The 24,891-nt window shown below is 34.4% G+C and overlaps 2 protein-coding genes across 4 annotated transcripts in view; both read left to right on the top strand.

The window, feature by feature from the left end:
• Window positions 1-9,326, top strand: part of LOC106090979 (uncharacterized) — a 36,163-nt gene extending 26,837 nt beyond the window's left edge. For 2 of the 3 annotated variants that reach the window (XM_013257350.2, XM_013257352.2), the window contains one exon: window positions 3,116-9,326. In XM_013257350.2, the coding sequence (XP_013112804.2) occupies window positions 3,116-5,178 (2,063 nt within the window). In that variant the 3' untranslated portion in view covers window positions 5,179-9,326. Of the gene's footprint in view, window positions 1-1,883; window positions 2,436-2,500; window positions 3,024-3,115 lie in introns of those variants that run through there. The other variant, XM_013257351.2, reaches the window with a different exon arrangement.
• A 12,253-nt stretch (window positions 9,327-21,579) lies between these two features.
• On the top strand, window positions 21,580-22,008 carry LOC106090966 (claw keratin-like). Its single transcript, XM_013257335.2, has one exon. The coding sequence runs from the start codon at window positions 21,580-21,582 to the stop codon at window positions 22,006-22,008; it is 429 nt and encodes a 142-aa protein (XP_013112789.1).
• Window positions 22,009-24,891: the final 2,883 nt, after the last annotated feature.

Genomic DNA, 24,891 nt, shown 5'->3' with positions numbered 1-24,891 from the left:
ATTTATTTTTTTATTATTTATTTTTTTACTATTTATTTTTTTATTATTTATTTTTTTTATTATCTATTTTTTTATTATTTATTTTTTATTATTTATTTTTTTATTATTTATTTTTTTACTATTTATTTTTTTATAATTTATTTTTTTATTATTTATTTTTTTATTATTTATTTTTTTTATTTTTTTATTATTTATTTTTTTATTTTCAGTTAATTTTTTTTATTTTTAGTTTATTTTATTTTTTTTATTTTATTTTATTTTATTTTTTTTATTTTTTTTTATTTTTTTTATTTTTTTTATTTTTTTTTATTTTTTTTTATTTTTTTTTATTTTTTTTTATTTTTTTTTTATTTTTTTTATTTTTTTTTTATTTTTTTTTTTATTTTATTTTTATTTTTATTTCATTTTTTTTTTATTTTAATTTTTTTTTATTTTATTTTTTTTTATTTTTTTTTTATTTTTTTTTTATTTTATTTTTATTTCATTTTTTTTTTTATTTTAATTTTTTTTTATTTTATTTTTTTTATTTTATTTTTAGTTTATTTTTTTTTTATTTTTTGTTTCGTTTTTTTTTATTTATTTTTAGTTTATGTTTTTTTATTTTATTTTTAGTTTATGTTTTTTTTATTTTATTTTTAGTTTGTTTTTTTTTATTTTATTTTTAGTTTGTTTTTTTATTTTATTTATGTTTTATTTTTAGTTTATTTTTTATTTTATTTTTTAGTTTATTTTATTTTTAGTTTATTTTTTTAGTTTATTTTTTATTTTATTTTATTTTTTTATTTTATTTTTTTATTTTTTTTTTATTTTATTTTTTTATATTATTTTTTTATTTTATTTATTAATTTTTTAATTTTATTTTTCATTGCATTTTTTTAAATTAAATTTTTATATTTTTAATTTAATTTTTATACTTTTAATTTGATTTTTATATCTTTAATTTAATTTTTTTATTTTTAATTTATTTTTTATATTTTTAATTAAATTTTAATATTTTTAATTAAATTTTAATATTTTTAATATCATTTTTATATTTTTAATATTATTTTTATATTTTTAATTTAATTTTTATATTTTTAATTTATATTTTATATTTTTTTATATTATTTTTTTTATTTTATATATTATATTTTTTTATATTATTTTATTTTATTTTTATTTTATTTTTATTTTATTTTATTTTATGTTTATTTTCTTTATATTTTTTATACTTATACTTATTTTTATATTTTAAAATTTTTTTTATTTTGTTTAATTTTTTTTATTGTTTTTATTGTATTTTTTTAATTTATAGTTATTTTTATTTTATTTTTTATATTTATTTTATTTTCTTTTTATTTTTGTTTTTACTTTACTTTTATTTTATTTATTTTTTTATATTTATTTATATATTTTTTATATTTATTTTTTTATATTTATTTTTTTATATTTATTTATATATTTTTTATATTTATTTTTTTATATTTATTTATATATTTTTTATATTTATTTTTTTATATTTATTTATATATTTTTTATATTTATTTTTTTATTTTTTTTTATATTAACTTATTTTCTATTCGTTTTTTTTTTATTCTTTTTTTTTATTAATTTTTTACTATTATTTCTTTTCAAATTTCTTTTCATTTATTATTCTTTTTATCTTTTTTATTTTTTTTTATTTTTTTTTTTTATTTGTTTTTTTATTTGTTTTTATTTTTATTTTTTTATTTTAATTTTTTTTTTAATTTTATTTATTTTTATTTTATTTTTTTATTTTTATTTTTTTTTATTTTTATTTTTTTTGGTTATTGTTATTTATTTTATTTACTTTCCTTCAGTCAGAGTACATATTAAGTCCATTCTATTGAATTCAAATTAAAAAAATTTCCTTAACTTTGCAGCCATTTCTACCAACTACATACGCGATCGATGGGAACATTTATATGAAATGTATAAAACATTCCGTTTAAAAACTATAAAATCTGAAGGAGATCGTTCCAATCTCGAACTTAAATATTCGAAATATCTTGCCAAATTATATTTCCTCTATAGAATTGATGAGCAAGAACTACGCAATGAAAATAATGGACTCTTTGAAGATTGTTTTGAATTGGATGACAGTGAGGATGAGGAAACTAAAGTTGAGACAGCTACTAAGGATGCTGCAAGCACTGAAGATGGTAATGAGGGTGGAGATGAAGACGAGGGTGATGCAGAAAAAGACACAAATTCTGATGCTCCTGAAAAGGAGGCATCTGCGAGTAGCCCGACACCTGCAGAAGCTCCTAAGAAACTTCAAGATATGGAGGATGATAAGGAATTCTTGGAAAAGTTGGTACAATATGTACGAGAATATCCTGCAATTTGGAATACCAAGCACGTTGACTACAATGACATTATGGTGCGTGATAATTATTGGCAAGAAATATGTGGAAAGTTGTCTGCCTATAAACGTGAGTGTAATAAATTTGCACCGATTTTGAGAGATCTATATTAAGCGGTTTTCTTGTTTGTTTAGGTGATGTCAAAACAGTTAAACTACGCTGGCAATTGGCCAAATTTAGCTACTATCGTTTTAAACGAGAAAACGGCCAGATTTCGGAGAACAGTAAAATGGAACAGTATTGTAAAAACCTACCAATTGAGGATATGGGATTTTTGGATTAAATGCTGCATCACCACACATCGAAGCTCTAATGTCATCCCCCTGTCTCCTATTTTTTGACTCCTTATAATTTGATCTTTAGCATACATATATCTAAAATTTGGATATTATCAGTTTGTTCTTTGTAATTTTATCTCATTATTTTATATATTTATGATTTTTTATACATACATACATATATATGTTTTTGATAATTTGTAAGAAAATATAATAAAAAGGGTACTATTAGTTGTCTCTTTAACAATTGTAACCATTTTTTATATCACATCAATAATCTCTATGCCATTATGTACGCATTTAGCTTTTAAGTCATTATTTACTTGTCGCAAAATAAAATGAAAGACACTTTAACCACCATTGGAAGATAACATTGAAATGCTGCGTTTCATTTAGGCTGATTGAAGCCATAGAGACATTTGAAGCCCTATATGTGCGATCTTTAATTGGCATTTAACATTTCTATTGCAGACAAACAAGCAAGCGATGATGAGGACAATGAGATCGAAATTGTGGAGCCCAAAACCGATCTCATTAACCTCGATTCCGACGACGATGATCCACCACCACCCCCACCACCTCCTATAGTTAAAAAAACATTGCCTTCAACACCCACAACAATAGCGCAGGCCAGAGTGGTTATTTCGCCAGAAATCATCAACATACAAAAACCACCATCGGCCGCACCCAATAATGTTATAGCTGTAGGAACTTATGTGCCCCCAGCACTGGCACCGTTACAAGCAAAACCATCTACTCCTGCTGCAATAGTTCCAACGCCATGCGAAGAAGAAGAAAATTTGGACCTTATGTCGATGGCCCAAAGTTTCTTGGCTAGCATGCTGGAAGTCGATATAAATGAAGGCTCCCACAGCTCACCTTCCGGTTCCGATTCGCCACAGGTAAAGAAACAGCCACGCAAAAAGACCACCCATAAACCTAATCCTACGTTGCTCAAACAAAAGGCCATGATGGAGAGGGAACGTTTGGAGGAGATGAAACGTAACGATCATAAATTAAAAATGAAATGTGCTGTAAAATTAACAAAGGCTGAGGAACAGTATCCCATTGCCAAGCAAATGTTAAGGGCCAAACTCCAGGAGAAACAGAAACAAAAACACGACGAGGAGGATGAGACCCTAAAAAGGCAAAAGGAAATGGCCAGCACAACCATGATGGTGAATACAGGCCAGGAAACTATCGAAGTGCAATTAGTTATAGAAGATGATGTGTTGAATAGCTCAACAGAAGAAGCAAAGGAGACAGAAGAACGATCTAAGGGCGAAAAGGAAGATGAAATCATAAATATAAGTCATGATGAAAGTGTGGAACAAAAAGAATCGCCAAAAGAAATCTCCCTGATTGAAGAAGAGCAGAAAAAGCAGTCTCCAAGTAAAACTGTTGATAAAGATGATGAAGAAAAAGGCAATGACAAAGAAGTCTCTGCAGAAAAAAATATTTTAACAGATGAAGAAGAAGAAGAGGAGTCTATAACAAAAATAATTATAACCGAGGAAGAAGTTAATGATGAATCTGCCAGCAAAACTGATGAAAGGGGGGAACAAGAAATGATAGAGAAGTCTAAGACCGATAATGAAGATGATGATGATCTAGACAACAGCAATGAAGAAGCGTCCAGCCATGAGGAGGTTAAGCATACAAGTGAAATTTTGGAACTTTTGGATGAGGTTTTAAATGGAAAAGATGAGGACAAGGGCAGCAAACAGAGGGAAATTATTGAAAATAAACCAACCTCTATCACCACTGCCGATAGCCAAGCATCACAAATGGATGTTGATGCCGACATGGCAGAGGATGAAATTGGTCATAAGGAAACAAACGAAGAAGATATAGAAGATGCCGAGGTGTATAAGGAAATTGAAAGGGTATTGCAAAGGCAATCTAGTAAAGCAACCGAAGAAGAAGAAGACCTAACAATGGCAGAAGAAAAGGCAACAGAGGTGGAAAACCTAAACTCGACAGAAAAGGAAAACCCCATAGTAGCAGAAGATCAAAATGAATTTAAAGAGACCAGAAAAGACTCTAAAGGAGAAGAAAATAAAGAAGAAGAAGCAAAGGAGAACGAAGGAAAAGAAGAAGAAGCAAAAGAGGAAGCAGCAAAAGAGGAGGAAGCAAAAGAGGAAGAAGCGAAAGAAGAAGAAGAAGTTATTGAAGAGAACGAAATGGAAGAGGAAAAAGAAGATATGAACGTAATTGAAGAAATTTTGAAAAATGAAACTACCACAGAGCCTATGGATGTGGATATAACCCCTGAAGAAAATTCAAAAGCTGAAAATAATGTTCCAACAGCAACAGAGGTGGAAATGAAAGAGCCTGTGCCTATAATTTCCTCTGACATGAATGAAACAGAAAGCAATATTGCGAAATTATCTATACCCGAAATAAATAGCACCGAATTAATAGCGACTGCCATTTGTACGGGCGATGATCTTTCCACAAAAGAGAAAAACACAACTCACGCTGGAGATAGTTCTGTAACGGCAGATAAAATAGCCAGTAATGGCAACGTTTAGTTTTTAAAACAAGTTTAACTTTTGCAGGAAAACCCCCATAACGTAAAACTCTCCTCTATATTTAAAATTATAGATGAGCATTATAAATAATTATTTCTCAAATTAAATTTAGTTGTAAACAACAATCACCCACACACACACAATCATATACATACATATGCATAATAGGAACAGCAAGTTAGTTTATGGACTTGAAGGCTAGGAAGTTCTAAGAAATTTTTAGGCAATATTTTTAAGTACAGATTTAAATTAGAAATTTTCAAGAATTTACCAAAATATATTGGTATCAAAATATGCATACGGGATGCATTTTTTCTATGCAAAAATAAATATTTGTTCATGTTTTCAAAAAAAAAAAAAATTGTTTTCCAATTTCTCCATAATGTTTCTCCATATGGAGAAACATTAATACCTCTACTCAATAACAAGTTTTTACATAACCATGAAAATTCACTACTTGGGAATTTTAATAAAGGGAATTTTTTCATCTTCGAATTATATTTAATAAGTGTATAATTATTGCTCTTAAAAATTATTTTAAACTCCTATGTAAATATATACAATTATGTGTAACATAAAGAGCTAAATCGATTGCAATCAATACAATATATTAATTGATTTCAACATTTCTAAATTGGAGCTTTTGTTGTTTCATTTGAAGAGATATCATTTATCAACATATTCAATAACTTTTCTGTTAATCTAATGAAAAGAACACACACACTGAGCAGAATATACGATTTTTTTATAAGATACATTCATATTTTTAACAGAACTGAACTGTAATAAAAACTCCCTTAGGGTTGCTTTGAAACTTCATTAAAAAATTATATTTGATAAAGCTTATTATGTAACCTATTGCTATATAATCTACGAGCCGAAGCGGGCCCGCTTCACTACGCCTTCTTTAACTCTCTAACATCTTTTTGGGGTGGGGCACTTCGCCCTGAATGCGGATGGCACCTCAGACATTTCGATTCAAATATGGATATCAACTTCTTGCTGCACTTCCAAATTCCTTTAAATGGAGCCCCATATTGCCATGGTCGGTAGGTTAAGTTAGGTAAGAGTGGCTGACCTTTACAGACTCACTTAGACAATTTTAAGTCGATTGTGATACCACAGTAGCGACAGAGCAAGGCTTCTGGTGGGAATCGAACCCACGACCCCTGCACTGGTTGTTGTTGTAGTTGTAGTAGCAGTGTGTGGTACACTGAGGCAGCAGCCCTTGCCGATGAAGGAATTCATCGGGCCAATCCGGTACATACAACCGGCTGCCATGGGATTGCCCCCTGCACTGGTAATCCAAGCACGCTACCAACTCGGCTACCCGGACGCCATGGCCGGTAAATATGAACCGTTTGGAGGGTGTTTTTGGGGCTGGGGCGGCCACCGGCACTTTGTACTGAAAATAGATATCAAATTTGTTCTTTATTCCCAATGGAAATGAAGTTCAGTTTAGGGGGAGCTTTAGGGCGTACCCCAAAACACTTGGCTCCAAAATTGGATATCAAATACATTTTATACTCTAAATACCTTTCATTTGAGTCCCATATTGTCATAATGGGACAAATAACCCATTTGAGGAAAAGCGCCACCTAGACTTGAACGCAAATTTTAATGTCATATTCGTAATATACTCCTTTCATTTGAGTCCCATATAGCCATGTTCGGCTAATATGCTCATTTGGGGGTGGGCGACCTCCTTCCCATTACTTGGACCTAATGTTTTATGCCATTTTTGTAATCTACTGCCTGATACTTTTCATTTGAGTCCCATATCGGCTTGAACTTTGAATATATCTGTTTAGAGGAGTTTTGGGGTTTGGGGACCCGCTGGGTACTTGGTTCCAAATGTTAATGCCATATTCGTTTTCTTGTCTCCAATACCTTTCATTTGATACCCTTATTGTGCCCATATGGGTGGTGTTTTTGGGGTAAGGTGGAGGGTCCTCCTCCACCCGATATCTAAAAATTATATAGTCTATGTTCCTTCCAGACAAACGTACACAATCTATGAAAATTTTAAAAAAATCGGTTCAGCCAAGTATCATAATGGGTCAAATGGCGTTTTTGAGGGTTGGCGTGACCTCCTATACTTCGTTCTGATTTTGTATGCCAGATTCGAAATCTACTCCCGAATACCTTTCAGTTTTGCGGTTGGGGCGGCCCGATGGGTACTTAGACTCAAATTCTAATGCCACATTCGTATTCTACTCTCCAATACCTTTCATATGATACCTATATTGTTTCGATTGGTCCTATTTTGATTTTGAGTTGTGTTTTTGGCATAAGGGGGACAGGGTCCGTCCCCCTTCCTATACGAAAAATTATATAGCCCATGTTTCCTTCCAGATCAACCTACACAATATGCGAAAATTTCGAGAAAATCGGTTCTGCCGTTTTTCAGTCTATACGGAACAAACCAACCGAGACCCATATATCCGTGATTGGTTAATGTGCCCATTTTGGGCGTTTTTGTGTGGGTGGGGTGAGCCTCTATACTTCGACATGAATTTGTATTCCAGATTCGTTATCTACTCCCTCATACTTTTCATTTGATACCCATATTGTCCTTATCGGTCCACTTTTGATTTTGGGTGGTATTTTTGGGGTAACGGTGGAGGTTGCGCCCCCTTCTGTTGTCTATAAATTATCATATTCGTAAACTACTTCCGAATACCTTTCATTTGAGTCCCATATTGTCAAGATCGTCAAATAAACCTATTTTAAGGGGTTTTGGTGCTGGGGCGGCCCCCAGGTACTTGCACCCAACTTTTATTATGAAATTCGTACTCTACTCTTAAATACCTTTCATTTGAATGCCATATTGTCCCGATCGGTCCGCTTATATTTTTGGGTAGTACTTTTGGGGTAAGGGGGAGCGTCCGTCCTCCTTTCGATATTAAAAAAATTATATAGCCTATGTTTCCTTCCAGACCAACCTACAGAATCTGTGAAAACTTCAAGGTAATCGGTTCAGCCATTTTTGAGTCTATACAGAACAAACAAACACAAATTGAATTTTATTTATAAGAATAGGACAATTGTAGAAAAAAATCCATGTATTTGTCAAAAGTAAATCCTAATTTTCAATAGAATACAAACAAAAATTACTCTGCTCCTTGGGTGCGATACACGTTTACCAATTGTTGCTTTTGAAGTCATATATCGAGTATCACGGGCATATAGTATTTTAGCAAGAGCCGGTGCTGCCCGGCCTCTCCACTCGATACCACTAATTGTGCGCGACTGCAGTTGCAGCTACTCCGTATACTATCCGCAATCTGTGAATACTCCCGGTGGCTCTCAGCTGAGCTTCTCGTGAGGGCGATGAACACACAAAAATGGGGGCTTAATTTGAGCACTGCACGGCTCATACTCAGCCTGCGTTGTATAACAGTTGTTGTTGTAACAGTGTATTGTACACTGGCTACAGCCGTTGCCTATGAAGGACTCCATCGGCTCAATCCGGTACGTACAACCGGCTGCCATGGTTGTAATCTAGTACGTGCAGTAGGCGTAAACGAACGGGTGAGGTGTGTCATGTGATTCCTGGATACAGGATACATATATCAAATTAAAAAAAAAAAACATACAAAACTAAAATTATATAACAGGGGTTTCCGACAAAAGGTGTTATTTTGAATCACCCGGTATTTCAGTAGCTGAAAAATAGAAAAACAGAAAATAGGCTGCAAAAAACACCCCTAAATCGGACATATTTACCTACCACGGCAATATGGAACTCAAATGAAAGTTATTTAGTGGGAGTAGAGCACGAAATTGAAACCCACTTTCGGAACCAAGTTTCTAGGATTCCACCCCTTCCCCAAAACACTTATTATTTACTGACCATGGCAATATGGGGCTAAAAAAAGGTTTTTGAGAGTTGAATACGAATGTGACATCCAAATTGAGGACCAAGTGGAGGGGGAGGCCGACCCTCCCCCAAAACACCACTCAAAAAGACAAATTTACGACCATAGCAATATGGGGCTCAAACGGTATTTGGGAGAAGAGCACGAATCTGATATCAACATTCGGGACCAACTGTTTTGGGGATATCCCACCGCTATAATCAAATGATTAGTAATGGGGACTAGAGCACGAAATTGAGACCAAGTTTTTTGGGGTCTACCACTTCCCCAAAACACCCCACAAACAGGAATTATTTACTGGCCATGGCAATATGCGGCTCAAATAAAAGGTATTTGGGAGTAGAATACGAATCTAATATCTAAATGTGGTACCAAGTATTTGGCGCACCGTCCCTCCCCCAAAACACACCCAAAGAGCACAAATTTACCTACCAATGCAATATGTAACTTTAATAAAAGGTATTTGAGAATAGAAAACGAGTTCGATATCAAATTTTGGGGCCAAGTGTATGGCGGCTGCCTCATCCCATACACCCCCCTAAATCATTGGCAATATGTGGTTTAAATAAATGGTATTTGAGAGTAGAGCACGATGCTAGGTGCTGGGGGACCACTCCAGCCAAAAAAAAAATGGACTCCAATGGAAGGTATTTGAAAGAAGAGCACGAAATTTATACCCATTTTCGGGGACCATGTTTCTTGGGCTTCCTACTCCCAAAATCCCCATGTGAATATCGGGCAAAAATAAAGTCTTTTAAAACCTCCGATCTAATTCATAGACCAATAAGGATCATATGGGATTCAGATAAAGTCATTTATATTCTTATACTGTTAGTCAAGCAATACATACACCATTTTCGTAGCATGTTTTTTAACGTAAAGCTCTTTAATTGTCGAAAATAAATATTCAAAGGATAATTTTGTTCCATATAAAGTAAAAGAAGGCGCAGCCGAATGGGCCCGGTTCATCTAGTATTTTATAAATACATAAAAAATAAAAAATAATAATTAAAAAAACAAAAAAAAATAAAGAAATAAAAACACAAAAAAAAAAATTAATAAATAAAAAATAAAAAAAAATAAAAAAAAACTAAAAAAATTAAAAATAATACCCAAAAAATATAAAAAGCTAATATAAAGTTGTAAGAACTAAAAATATCTTAAAAAAGTATGCAAAATTTAATCAAAAAATAATATAAATTTTAAAAGGAGGAATGATTAATAAAAGTCAGATTAAAAAAATAAATTAAAATTAATTAATTAAACAAAAATTTGTTTTGCCTATTAAGTCGAAGATCATTTTTATTTCATAAGCCTCCTTTTCCATTTCTCTTTTGGGAAAAAAATAATTTAAAAAAAAATATTGAAAAAAATTAAAAAAAAATTACAAAAAATAAATTTAAAAAAATAAATTAAAAAAATAACAAAAAATAAATAAAAAAATAATTAGAAAGAAAACATAAAAAAATTTAAAAAAAAAAATTGTATAGGAAATGTCTGTTGATCAGGCAATTTCTTTTCAGTAACTTTTCAATAACTAAATCGTTCCGTTTAACATAATTCTCATGGTCATTAAGCTTGACTCCTCTTTGGAGAAAAAACAACTAAAGTTAAAAACAAAAATTAAAAATATTAAATAAAAAAAAACTAAATTAAAGAAAATTGAATTCAAAAAATTAAAAAAAATAATTATAAAAAAATTAAACTCAAAAAATAAATAAAAAAATTTAGTTCTAAAAAAATTTAGTTCTAAAAAAATTAAATAATAAAAAAAAACAATAAAATTAAAAAATAACATAAAAAATAACATAAAAAATAGAAAAAATAAATAATTGAATAGGAAATTTTAAAACTATTATTTAATATATAAAAAATTTTATTAAAAAATATATTTAAACCAATGGCTGCTATGTCTATGTCCAAAAATCTGGTAATCAGGCAATTCCTTTTTTGTAAATTTTAAATAATTAAATTGCTCCGCTTAACATAATTCTTGCTTGACTCCTCTTTGGCGAAAAACAACTAAAATTAACAAAAAAATTAAAAAATTTAAAAAAAAAATATTAAAATTACTAAATTAAAAAAAATTAAATTTAAAAAAAATAATTAAATTTATGTCCAAAATGTCCAAAAATCTGGTAATCAGGCAATTCCTTTTTTGTAAATTTTAAATAATTAAATTGCTCCGCTTAACATAATTCTTGCTTGACTCCTCTTTGGCGAAAAACAACTAAAATTAACAAAAAAATTAAAAAATTTAAAAAAAAAATATTAAAATTACTAAATTAAAAAAAATTAAATTAAAAAAAAAATAATTAAATTTAATTATAAAAAACAAATTCAACAAATAAAATTTTTTTACATTTGAGAAATAATAAAAAAAAACAATTAAAACAATAAAATAAAAACTTAAAAAATAGCATAAAAAATAATGTAAAATATAGAGTAATTAAATTTTAAAACTAATAATAACATAATTAAGTGAAGCTAAAAATTTAAAAATTAAAAATAAAATTTGAAAACTGAAATAAGTATTAAAAAAAATTTTAAAGAACTAAATTTAAAAAAAAATCATAAAATTAAACAAAAAATTTATATATAACAAAATTATATTCTAAAAACAATAAAAAAAAATAATATAAAAATAATGTAAAATGTAGAGCAGGTAAATTTTAAACTAAAATTAACATAATAATATGAAACTAGAAATGTAAAAATTAAAAAAAAATTAAAACTGAATAAAATTTAATAAAAATTTAAATAAAAAAAACAGATTCCAAATACATAAATATCAATAAAGTCTTCAATTAAAATGAAGAAAAATTTAAATTTAAATTAAAATTATTGAATCAAAACCAAAAATTGAATTAAAAAATTAATTATAATTCTTTTATTTTCTCGAGTGAAATCTATACCCGATCTATACCAACAACATCGGATAAATCTGTATAATTATATATAAACTTAATTAAAAATGAACACAAAATCAAAGTTAATAGCACAAATTGAAATTACAAGAAACATTTTATAATAATAAAATTATAATATGTAAAGGCTATTGACATATCCCTAACACTGATACACTTTTTAATCAATAAGAGACTCTTTGATAATTGGTTTTTATTTTTTGGTTAATCATAAAATTGGCTTTCATTATTTAAAAATTAAACAATTTTTTGCTGATTTTTTTAAATTGCTTCCTATAAGCAATTCCGGGCTTATTCTCAAAACTTAATGTACATTTGAAATAGGTTTATTCGACTTATTTCCTTTTTAGAACTGTAGAATAAACCTATTTTAAGGCTTTAGTTAGTTTTGTGAATAAGGCCGTTTATCTACTATCGCTGAGACAACTTCCTATGATTCCCTTTGGTTTCATTCTTCAGAAATATTTGATTTAGAAGCATTTTATTTATTGCCTTAAATTTCCTAGCATTTTATATTAGCCCACAGTTGGGGATAGCAACAGAAAGTCCATAAACATATACAACGATCATCAACAACTATCCTTCCTCCCCACTCACCCCAATATAGATATAACTTCAAACTACGCTATACATTAAAAATGTATAGTTTTAGTGATTAAGTCCTAGTTTATAATAATATACGCCTAATAGTTATGTTTATCATTGTAATAATTTTACTTTTAATTATTTTAATTTTGGTTAAAGACCTTTCTTTCGACCATTTCAAAAAAAATCTAGAAAATTGTGTTCCATTCAATATGAGTTAAATGATATTACAGCAATTAATGCTTTTAAAAGAAAACTTTCAAAAAAAAGTTTTGTATTTTTCTTCTTGGCCTTTATACATGTATATTAAATTATGATAACTCTTTAATATATGTAACTAATTATTTTTATATTTGTCGGAGACACTTTTTCGGAAACATTTTTTTTTTTGGTAATATTTCAAAAATCGTTTGAAATAAAAAAAAATCCTCATTTTATTCATTTTCTTTGAATAATTTTTGGCTAAAATCTATTGTAAATATTTTCTTAAGGATAATATTTTTGTTTTGTTTTTGAATTATTGCTTATATGTATTGTTTCCAGCTACATACATATATATTTCTTTAAATAGTAGCTCATATGGATAATTCACATCATTATGAGTATAAAAATAATAAATATTCTTTTTAATACTTTAAAAAACTGCTGTTTTTATGAAGTCAAGAACATGTAAACTCATTTTTGATGGTGGTGAAGTTTTTCCTTCGCTTAGGTTAGGTTGAGGAGGCCACCGTAGCGTAGAGGTTAGCATGTCCGCCTATGACGCTGAACGCCTGGGTTCGAATCCTGGCGAGACCATCAGAAAAAATTTTCAGCGGTGGTTTTCCCCACCTAATGTGGGCGACATTTGTGAGGTACTATGCCATGTAAAACTTCTCTCCAAAGAGGTGTCGCACTGCGGCTCGCCTTTCGGACTCGGCTATAAAAAAGAGGCCCTTATCATTGAGCTTAAACTTGAATCGGATTGCACTTATTGATAGGTGAGAAGTTTGCCCCTGTTCCTTAGTGGAATGTTCATGGGCAAAATTTGCAATTTTAGGTTAGGTTGAAAGAGGGTGCGGATATTAATCCGCTCCATGCCACTATGGACATACATCTCAGCCAGTAATCGGCTTGTTGTGCGCTCTAAAAACTAAAAAGTAACCTCGAAAAAGAGAATTTTATTTTTATTTACAAAATCATTAATTGTTTTCCATACCACAGCCTGATGTTTCAGCATTAGGTTCTTTATCCATCCTAGTCCTCCTAATCTCGAGAAAGTGGTTGATGGTTCCGTCGTCTGGTCCCTGTTTGTTATGCTATGTTGGGTCTCTCGCCCCTGCACTGCCTGGTGTTTTAGTATTAGCATCTTTGCTTATCCTAGTCTTCCTAATATTTTGTATTGAGGTATTGTATGTCCAGTTACCGCACCGCCTGATATGAGGATATTTGCCTATTCTCAATATGAGAATATTTGCCTAATCTTCTCAATCTTGAAAAAGGCGGCATGCCGGATACACAGCTGATATCGATGATATCAGCGATGCATAAGTCATCTTATCTCTGTAGTGTTTCATTGTCACTCCGGCGAAAGAGGGCGGCTGCTTATCTTTCTTAGCGACCATCTTCCCCTTCGTGATGTGACTTCCGAAAGGATGCCACAGTCCTCCTTGGAGACTCAGGGGCCGTGCGGGCTTCATTCGTTGCTGTTCCGACTTTGTCTTCCTCCGCAGGACACTGTCTGGAGTCTCCATTGCGGGTGGACTGGCTTGGTCTTCCCAGAGTACTTGAAAGCCAGGAGCTCTTTTTATACCCACTACCGAAGGATGGGGGTATATTCATTTTGTCATTCCGTTTGCAACACATCGAAATATCAATTTCCGACCCTATAAAGTATATATTTCTTGATCAGCGTAGAAATCAGCCATGTCCGTCCGTCTGTCTGTTTAAATCGACGCTACAAATTTCAATTTGGCCCAAATCGGTCCAGATTTGGATATAGCTGCCATATAGACCGATCTCTCGATTTAAGGATTTGGGCCTATAAAGATTTAAGGTCTTGCGCCCACAAAAGGCGCATTTACTGTCCGTTTCTGCCAAAATTTTGGGCAGTGAGTTGTGTAAGGCCCTTCGACATCCTTCTTTAATTTGGTCCAGATCGGCCCAGACTTGGATATAGCTGCCATATAGACCGATCTCTCGATTTAAGGGTTTGGGCCTATAAAAGCCGCATTTATTGCCCGATGTCGCTGAAATTTGGGGCTGTGAGTTAAGTTAAACCCCTTGACATACTTCTGCAATATAGCACAGCACATAGTTTTCTTGATTTAAGGTTTTGAGTCCATAAAAGGCGCATTTATTGTCCGATGTCGCCGAAATTTGAGACAGTGAGTTGTGTTATGACCTTCGACATCCTTCTTCAATTTGGCTCAGATCGGTCCAGATTTGGATATAGCTGTCATATAGACCGATCTCTCGATTAAAGGTTTTGGGGCCATAAAAGGCGCATTTATTGTCCGAGTTCGCCGAAATTTGAAACAGTGAGTTGTGTTAGGCTCTTCGACATTTTTCTGCAACTTGGCCCAAATCGGTCCAGATTTGAATATAGCTGCCATAAAGATCGATATCTCGATTTAAAGTCTTGGTCCCATAAAAGGCGCATTTATAGTCCGATTTCACTAAAATTTCAACATCGGTGTCTTATATGTTTCAGATCGGTATTTTTAGATATAGTTACTAAAAAGGTCAATATTATGTTATACACAATTGAACCATGACTTGTACTTATTTGTATTTGGTCCAAATTGGAACATATTTCGATATCGCTTTCTGAATCTGACTCGGAAACACCACCTTTACTTAAAGGCTGGGGACGAACTGTGTATCCCTCTGGTTTATCCGTTTCTTCCTCATTTGTTAGTCTGAGAACTGGTTGTGCGCTTGAAGCATTACTCTCGACTACAGGCGCCAACGTACCACACCTATAGAGGGGAACGCTTAATGTTGGCGAATGTTGTATAACTTATCAGCTCTGCAGCACGCCTATAGGATAAAGCTATAAATAAAAGCCTCATTATCATTGAGCTAAGCCTAGTAATCAGACATCACTTATTGATATGAACAAGTCTCTTTGCCATTAATGAAGGCTATGTTCATGAAAAATCTGCATATAATGAACTGCCATTGCTTTAACTGGAGGGATGATCGTTGCTAAGTTCGGCCGGGCCGAATCTTGGGTACCCACCGCTAAAAATTTACCTTTATTAACTGAGTTTGTAATTTAATTATTTTGGTCTCAAGAAGTCATATCGGGTTATCGGTACTTAGGGTGGCCTACATCACCATATTGACCTATTCGTATAAAAATTGGTACTGATGCAAGTCAAGTCATAAGATATGGGTTTGGGCCAAATTTCTGCCAAGTTGGATGAATATTGGGGTTTCTAACCGCTCAAGAAGTCAAATTCGGGGATCGGTTTATATGGGGGCTATATCTGTTTATAGACCGATTCGGATCATATTTAGCACTAACTAGTCATAACTCAAGCCTTTTTTCAAATTTCAGTCAAATCGAATGAAAATTGAGGCTTCTAAGAGCTCAAGAAGTCGAATACGGGGATTGGTTTATATGGGGCCATATATTGCGGCTTCTAAGAGCTCAAGAAGTCGAATACGGGGATTGGTTTATATGGGGGCCATGTCTGTTTATAGACCGATTCGGATTATACTTAGCATGGATGTCGGAATTCATAACTCAAGTCTTTTTTTCCAAATTTCAGCCAAATCGGATGAAACTTAAGGCTTCTAAGGGCTTAAGAAGTCAAATCCGGGGAACATATTATATGGGGGCTATATCTGTTTAAGAACCGATTCGGATTATACTTAGCATGAATGTTGAAAATCATAACTCAAGTTTTTTTTTCCCAAATTTCAGCCAAATCGGATGAAACTTAAGGCTTCTAAGGGTATAAGAAGTAAAATCCGGGGATCGGGGCTATATCTGTTTATAGACCGATTCGGGTCATACTTGGCATGGATGTTGGAAGTCATAACACAAGTCTTTATTACAAATTTCAGCAAAGTCGGATGGAAATTAAGGCTCAAAATGTCAAATCGGGGAATCGGTTTATATAGTGGCTATATTCAAATCTGAACCGGTATGGCCTATTGGCAATCCCCAACGATCTTCGTCAATAAGAAATATCTATGTAAAATTTCAAGCGTCTAGCTTAAGGACACCGTAGCGCTGAGGTTAGCATGTCCGTCTATGACGCTGAACGCCTGGGTTCAAATCCTGGCGACAAGATCAGAAAAAATTTGAGGCGGTGATTTTCCCCTTCTAATGCTGTTAACATTTGTGAGGTACTATGCCATGTAAAACTTCTCTCCAAAGAGGTGTCGCACTGCGGCACGCCGTTCGGACTCGGCTGTAAAAAGGAGGCCCCTTATAATTGAGTTTTAACTTGAATCGGCCTGCACTCATTGATATGTGAGAAGTTTGCCTCGTTCCTTAGTGGAATGTTCATGGGCAAAATTTGCATTTGCAGATTTGCGCTTTCGACCGCCATCGTGATTTTAACAGACCGACGGATGGACGGACGGACATGGCTAGTTACACTCAGAATATCCAGGATATATAAATATTTTATGGGGTCGCAGATTAATATTTCGAGGTGTTACAAACGGAACGACTAGATTAGCATACCCTCATCCTATGGTGGGTATAAAAACTATTTTAATAATTTTCATATTTTAGGGGTGTCAAGCTAAATTATTTACCTTTACCCAAATGTCCTACCAATTGAAACCATTTTGCAATACTGCTTCTTACGCACCTTATGTTACATGCCTGTTATGCATCACGTAATGTTACATGACTTAATGTTCGTAAGTAGGCTACCTCTGGCGGTTACTAATTGGTTGACCTTGCTGCCCTGCACTTGAATCAATATTTGAAAATTTATTTTCAAGTTCAAATCCGTTTTACAATTTACTCACACTCAAAAGTTTCCCATTCATAAAAATATTGTGTCGTCTTTTTAAAACGTTTATTGAACTTTGAATTAGCAAGCATGAGCGCCAACATATGTGATGCAATAAACAAGACTGGCACTAACATAAAATGTATGAACAATTTTAATGAGAAAAGTACATAGAGCATCATTATCAGACAGACTTCAAAGATAAACATCAATCATCCGCTTCTCCTTTTGGGGTCACCAAGCGGTGGAGATGGCACATGCTTTCGTAGGTGTGATTTATATAAAACTGATCGGATGTGAATGGAATCCCATCCAGGCAAATAGGTGATAATATAAAATTAAAACGAAACTAGTCATAAAGTTAGGCGCAGCCGAATGTTTTAATGCCCTCCACCATTGATTGCAACATTGTCTAGTAATAGACAAATAGATAGAAAATGCTATTCTACCTTTTCTAGTACCATTGCGAAACCCATGTCTAGTTTCATGTTTGCTGTAATCACTCTTATCACTCCGGTTGCCGAAGTGGAATTTCACAATCGTGGTATTCTGTAAATTATTTGCCTTCGACAGTTTGTTATTGTAAACAAATAATGTTAAAGTTGGCTTTATACTCTTTATGCAAATCGGTGTGATGTTCTGAATAGTGTCGTTAACTTAAGGTAGGTTCAGATTAGTCAAATATTTGACCCAACTTGTTTTATCACATTTGCCAAAAATATAGCACATTAATACAATGTTGATTTTGTCTTCACATTAGACACATTTATTTGACACATTTTGTATATTTAACATCAATTCAAATAGATGTAATCATTATATAGCAAGTTAAAAGGCATTCGGCCCGGCCGAACTTTGGATAACCACCACCTAGGGTTATATATATAAACCCCCTTTCGTCACATTATGCACTAAAATTCGGCATGGAAATTGAGTGGTCTAATAAACCGGACCGATATGGACCAAATTAGACAAGGATATAGTCATCATCCTATTTTATTATAACTCCACTACCATATCCGTAGTTATATCTTAACAGGGGCTGGTCTTGATCATATTTTATTCAGGTCCCGAGAACTCATATACAAACCACATTTTCAGACAATAAGTCTGCTTTTTTTGGGATTAAGACCCTAAATTGGAGGATCGGTCTATATGGCAGCTATATCTCTTAAGTCTGATCTGACTCATATTTTCAAATTGCAATGAAATTGGGTCATAAATTAAGCTTTTATGAGCTTCAGACCTTTAATCGGCATATCGGTCTATATGATAGCTATATGTAAATACAGTCCGATCTTTATCATATTTGGGTCGGATGGCGGGCGGGTGGCAACTCACTGATTCAAATTTCTCAGAAATTCGGTAGTAAATGCAGCTTTTATGGGTTCCAGACCCTTAAACGGCAGATCTGTCTATATGGCAGCTATATCTAAATACAGTCCGATCTTTACCATATTTGAGTCGGATGGCGGGTGGGTGGCTTAAAACAACTCACTGTTTCAAATTTCAGCGAAATCGGATAAAAAATAAAGCTTTTATGGGATTCAGACCCTTTATCGGGAGATCGGTCTATATGAAAGATATATCTAAATATAGTTCGATCTGAACCATATTTGGGGCAGATGTAGAGAGGCTTAAAATAACCCACTGTATCAAATTTCAAGGAAATCGGATAAAAATTAAATCTTTTATGGGCTTCAACCCCTTATCCGCAGATCGGTCTATATGACAGCTTTTTGTAAATATAGTCCGATCTAAACCATATTTGGGTCCGATGTTGGGAGGTCTAAAACTACTCACTGTTTCAAATTTTAGTGAAATCGGATAAAAAATAAAGCTTTTATGGGCTTCAACCCTTTATCGGCAGATCGGTCTATATGACAGCTATATCTTAATATATCCCGATCTGAACCATATTTGGGTCAAATGTGAGGCTTAAAGTAACTCACAGTTTCAAATTTTAGCGAAATCGGGTAATAAATAAAGCTTTTATTGGCTTCAGATCCTTTATCGGCAGATCGGTCTATATGGCAGCTATATCCAAATATAGGCCGATTAAAACCATATTTAGGTGGAATGTCGCCAGGCTTGAAATAACTCACTGTTTACAATTTTAGCGAAATCGGGTAATAAATAAAGCTTTTATTGGCTTCAGATCCTTTATCGGCAGATCGGTCTATATGGCAGCTATATCTAAATATAATCCGAACCATATTAAAGTCGGATGTCAGGAGGCTTCAAGTAAATCACTGTTTCAAATTTCAGCGAAATCGGGTAATAAATGCAGCTTCTATGGGCCTTAGACCCTTAACCGGCAGATCGGTGAAGATCGGTCAAAGAAGGCGCAGCGGAGCAAGCCCGGTTCCGCTAATATCTAAATATAGTCCGATCTGGACCATATTTAGAGAGGCCTAAAGGTACTCACTGTACAAAATTTCAGCGAAATCGGATAAAAAATAAAGCATTTATGGGCATTAGACCTTTTATCAGCAGATCGGTCTATAAAGCAGCTATATTCAAATATGGTCCGATTTGGCCCGTTCAAAACGTTAACCAGCGTGCATCAAAAAGACGTATCTGTACTAAATTTCAGCAATATCTCAATTTTTTAATGCTGTAGAGTGATTACAACAGACAGACGGATATACACACATTTTACGACAATCCGATATATTTATATTCTTTATAGGGTCGGAAATTGATTTTTCGATGTGTTGCAAACAGAATGACTAAATGAATATACCCCCTATCCTATGGTGGTGGGTATAATAAAACAATTCGCGATGGCCAGCGTAATAGTGTTTTTCCGTTATATTTTGCTGGAAAAGCGTAACCATTTATTGTTGGCGAACTCAAACAACTCGAAAGTGAACATAATGTTTGTGTATCGCACCATTAATCTTTATGGAGTTACCAAACGCCTGGTGGTGGTCCAAAAAAAAATCCAAGAACACTTGATATGGTTCGTCAAGTAAAAGGTCGAATTCAACGAAATCCAAGCCGTAGTGGCCATAAAATGGCTTAAGACCTAAAATAATCCTGTGGAAGGATGCAACATATATTCAAAAATTAGCCAAAGGTAAAGCCTTGATGCCAGCGTGCATCAAAAAGACATATTTGTGCCAAATTTCAGCTCAATATCTTAATTTTTGAAGGTTGTAGAGTGATTATAACAGACAGACGGACATACGGACAGAAACACGGACATTGTTAAATCGTCTTAAATTTTTACGACGATCCGAAATATATACACTTTGTAGGGTCGGAAATTCATATTTCGATGTGTTGTAAACTCATTGACTAAATGAATATAACCCCTATCCTATACTAAATGAATATAACCCCTATCCTATAACCCCTATCGCATTCAAGTGTGACATTGTCATATAAAGTCACAAGTGAATTGAGAGCATTAGTCGCTCTGAGTAGCTTACAATGTTGGCGAAAATCCAGCAAAAACGTAATGAAATTGAAGGGTGTTTGCTTATAAATAACAAACACCCTAGATAAACATTAAGCAGAGCGTACAAAAACCTGCTATACAGAGATATGTACCAACGAATACTTTTGTTAGTCACTGTAGCAGGTAGGCTCACTTGAATGTTTATGTGTCTATCTTTTCTATGAGCAAAAAGTTTGTATTTAAATTTTTCATTAACACATTTCGCATAGGCAAATATTGGAAACCTTTATTTAATAGAAATAACGACAGAATTACAAATTTAACTAGACTTTTTTTTGGGGTTTTTTTTTGGGAATGGATAAAGCAACAACCATAATGATCATCTCCACGAAATTGGTCATGGTCCATGAAATAATGGCCCTTTATGTTTGTTCTTTCCATTTGTGTTTGTGAATTTCGGGAGGTTGGGGACAAACAAGATTTTGCGTATAAAATATGACGAACAAGTGTGGAAAGTCACAATTACCCATTGGGATTTACCAACGATAAGACGTGTCTATTCAATCAATCGGAAAAATACGATATAAAATAATTGAATTGAATTCTTGAGGAAAGGATATTTATCGAGACAGAAATCCAAAATGAAATTTTTAAGTGCTGGATTAATTGTTATTGGCTGTTTGCTGGCCCATATTAGTGCCGCTCCCTTGGAAAGTACAACACACCAACCTGAAACACAGCAAGCCCCTCTTCAAGTTGCAGTGCCTTTACCCGAAATAATTCATGATCATGAACCCATCGCCAACCCTAGTGAGCAAGTTTTAACTGTGGTGCCTGTCACTCTGCTGGATGTTGAGCCTGTAGTGGAAGCAACTGGCACTGCAACTGATGACTCCACTGTGCGTAATGCCCGTGGCCTGGGAGGCTTGGGTCTTGGCAAATTTGGTGGCTTAGGTTTGGGCTTCAAAGGAGGTTTTGGTGGATTTGGAGGTCTTGGCGGTTTGCATGGCTTTGGTGGTGGTCTTCATGGTTTTGGTTTCAAGCCCATGTTCTTCAAACACTTTGGTTAATTCTGCCAGTAAAAAATAAACATAAATTAGGTTTTTAGAGTACAAAGAATTAATTTTTGATTAAAAAAATAATTTTTATTTTAGTAAAATATATTGTTAGAGTAATATTTAATGTTTAAGTTCCTCTTGTCATTAAAATAAAACAATGAAAAAATTTTGACAAAATTATTGCTTAACAACTATTTCTGACAAAAGTTTTTATGCCCTACACCATCAGTTTGTGACGATGCAGGCTGGTATCGGGGCCGATATAGGCTAATTGCCTTCGGGGATCAACGCTCAATTGATCAGATTGAATCAGATTGGTGAGATCTGGCCAGGTGGAGCACTAGATTTAGTCAAGAAGGAAAATATTCCTTCTCGACCAATGGCGCATATTTAGATACCGAGGATTCCCTCAGATCCTGAATCGATACTTGGAAGACTAAGGGAAAATAATCCAAATCTTTCAACCATCGACTGAAAGATTGGTAGATTGGATGAGGCTGATGGTGACCGGAGACATATAGTATTCATACTAAACTCCTGTTGTCTCGCAGATCTCAACAAGTCTGAAGGGGTTGTATCCTACGGATTCAATAAGTTGAAGCTGAAGCTCTATAGAAGCGGTGTGGTTGGAGAATCAGAAGACGACTCAGCAGTTATTGCTGAACACTTGCCTGAGGAACTATCGACCACATCGCTAAGGTCTGGCGGATTGCAGGAGACTGAAAATCCCCCGGCCATAATCTGGACAGAAGGGGATGGTATCGAACCGGGACTCGACAAGCCAATTCAAGAAGTTGAAACTAAAGTTCTATAGAAGTGGTGGGGTTGGGGAATCAGGAGACGACTCAGCAGTTGTTGCTAAATACTTGTCTGAGGAATTATCGACCACATCGCTAAGGTCTGGCGGATTGCAGGAGACTGAAAATCCCCCGGCCATAATATGGACAGAAGGGGATGGTATCGAACCGGGACTCGACAAGCCAATTCAAGAAGTTGAAACTGAAGTTCTATAGAAGTGGTGGGGTTGGGGAATCAGGAGACGACTCAGCAGTTGTTGCTAAACACTTGCCTGAGGAACTATCGACCACAATGCTGAAATCTGGCGTGATTGCAGGAGACTGAAAATCCCCCTGCCATAATCGAGACAGAAGGGGATGGTATCGAACCGGGACCCAACAATCTAATTCAAGAAGTTGAAACTGAAGATCTATAGAAGCGGTGGGGTTGGGGAATCAGGAGACGACTCAGCAGTTATTAATGAACACTTGCCTGAGGAACTATCGACCACATCATTGTCTGGCGGATTGCAGGAGACTGAATATACCCCTGACATAATCGAGACAGAAGGGGATGGTATCGAACCAGGACCCGACAATCCAATTTAAGAAGTTGAAACTTAAGATCTATAGAAGCGGTAGGTTTGGGAAATCAGGAGACGACTCAGCAGTTGTTGCTGGACACTTGCCTGAGGAACTATCGACCGCATCGCTTACGTCTAGCGGATTGCAGGGGCCTGAAAATCCCCCTGGCACAATCGAGACAGGAGGGGATGGTGTCGAAACGGGACCCGACAAGCACTGTGTGGGTTGGGCATCCCGTTGGACTGGGTTCAAGGTGTGCGCCTGCGGGGAAGCACGAAACTCAAAAAGTACTTCGACAGCAGCAGCTAGTGGAGCATCTTAGGAGGAATCGTCCACACCGCGAGTGTCCAGTGTCCTGGTTCCACTGCTTTCTCACCTGTCCCTGGATGCTTACGGAAGCTCATCATGACAAGTTCAAACAAATCTTGTGAGGATGAACTCTTGGTGGAATCAGAATATGAGGCTTACACAACAGTGGTGGAAGTTCTGAATCCTGACCGGTCCGGTTTCTACAGATACATCTCCACCATTGTAAGGCCGCTTCGGCGGCACTAAATGTCTTCCTGATGGCAGGGGGATTTGAAGTGGTTCTAATCCAGTAACCACGGGTGTGTGGACATTGTGGTTAGACAAATTGCAGCGATCACTGCCGTAAGGTAAAGAGAGCTTTCTTATTGGTCATGTGGCGGCTACGAACACTGTGTTAACCTTGATACAATATCCGATGTTTCAGACAGTGTGGAGTACACCCTACCTGAGCCGCTGTTTGATAAAAAAGTACTGTACCATTATTCCTGAAAGAACCGATTGGAACTACGATATCACTGGTAACAGTAGTTACATAGACTTCTATACGGATGGTTCCAAACTAGACGACCAGGTGGGCTTTGGGGTGTTCTCTAAAGATCTAGAACTGGTCATATCGAAAATGTTACCCGACCACTGCAGTGTGTATCAAGCAGAGATTCTTGCAATTAAGGAAGTGGTGGAATGGCTGAGATATAATGTCATTACGACGATTGGCATTAATGTCTTCTCAGACAGCCAGGCAGCCCTTAAATCCCTGGAGAACGTATCTGAACGTTTCTGAACACAAAAACCGCCCTCGACTGTCGCACTTCTCTCAACGGGATATCTCTGGGTGCCGGACCACAGAGATATTCCAGGGAATTGTATAGCGGACGAGCTTGCGAGACTAGGAACTACCCTTCACATTCCAGGGATACTAAAATCTGTGGGTATGCTTCAAGCGACATGTAAGCTAAGTTTTCAGAAGCAGGCCCGATAGATGGTCACAAAGAGGGGGCTGTGAGCATTCCAAAACTATGTGGTCTAATCCCGACTTCAAGAGGTCTACCGCTTTGCTGTCATTGGGTAGAACAGACGTCGCAGTCATTGTGTCCATCATGAAAGGTCACTGTCTTATCGAAAAACATGCTGACAGACTGAAGGTTGCCAGCAACGACTTTTCAAGAAGCTGTGAGGCAACGAAGAAGAAGAGACTATAGAACTTCTTCTGTGTGTGTCCCGCACT

Source organism: Stomoxys calcitrans, chromosome 5 (genome assembly GCF_963082655.1).
Source record: "Stomoxys calcitrans chromosome 5, idStoCalc2.1, whole genome shotgun sequence".
Classification (NCBI taxonomy): Eukaryota; Metazoa; Arthropoda; class Insecta; order Diptera; family Muscidae; genus Stomoxys; species Stomoxys calcitrans.
Note: the sequence above shows the minus strand (reverse complement) of the source record. Positions and strands in the feature narration are given on the sequence as shown.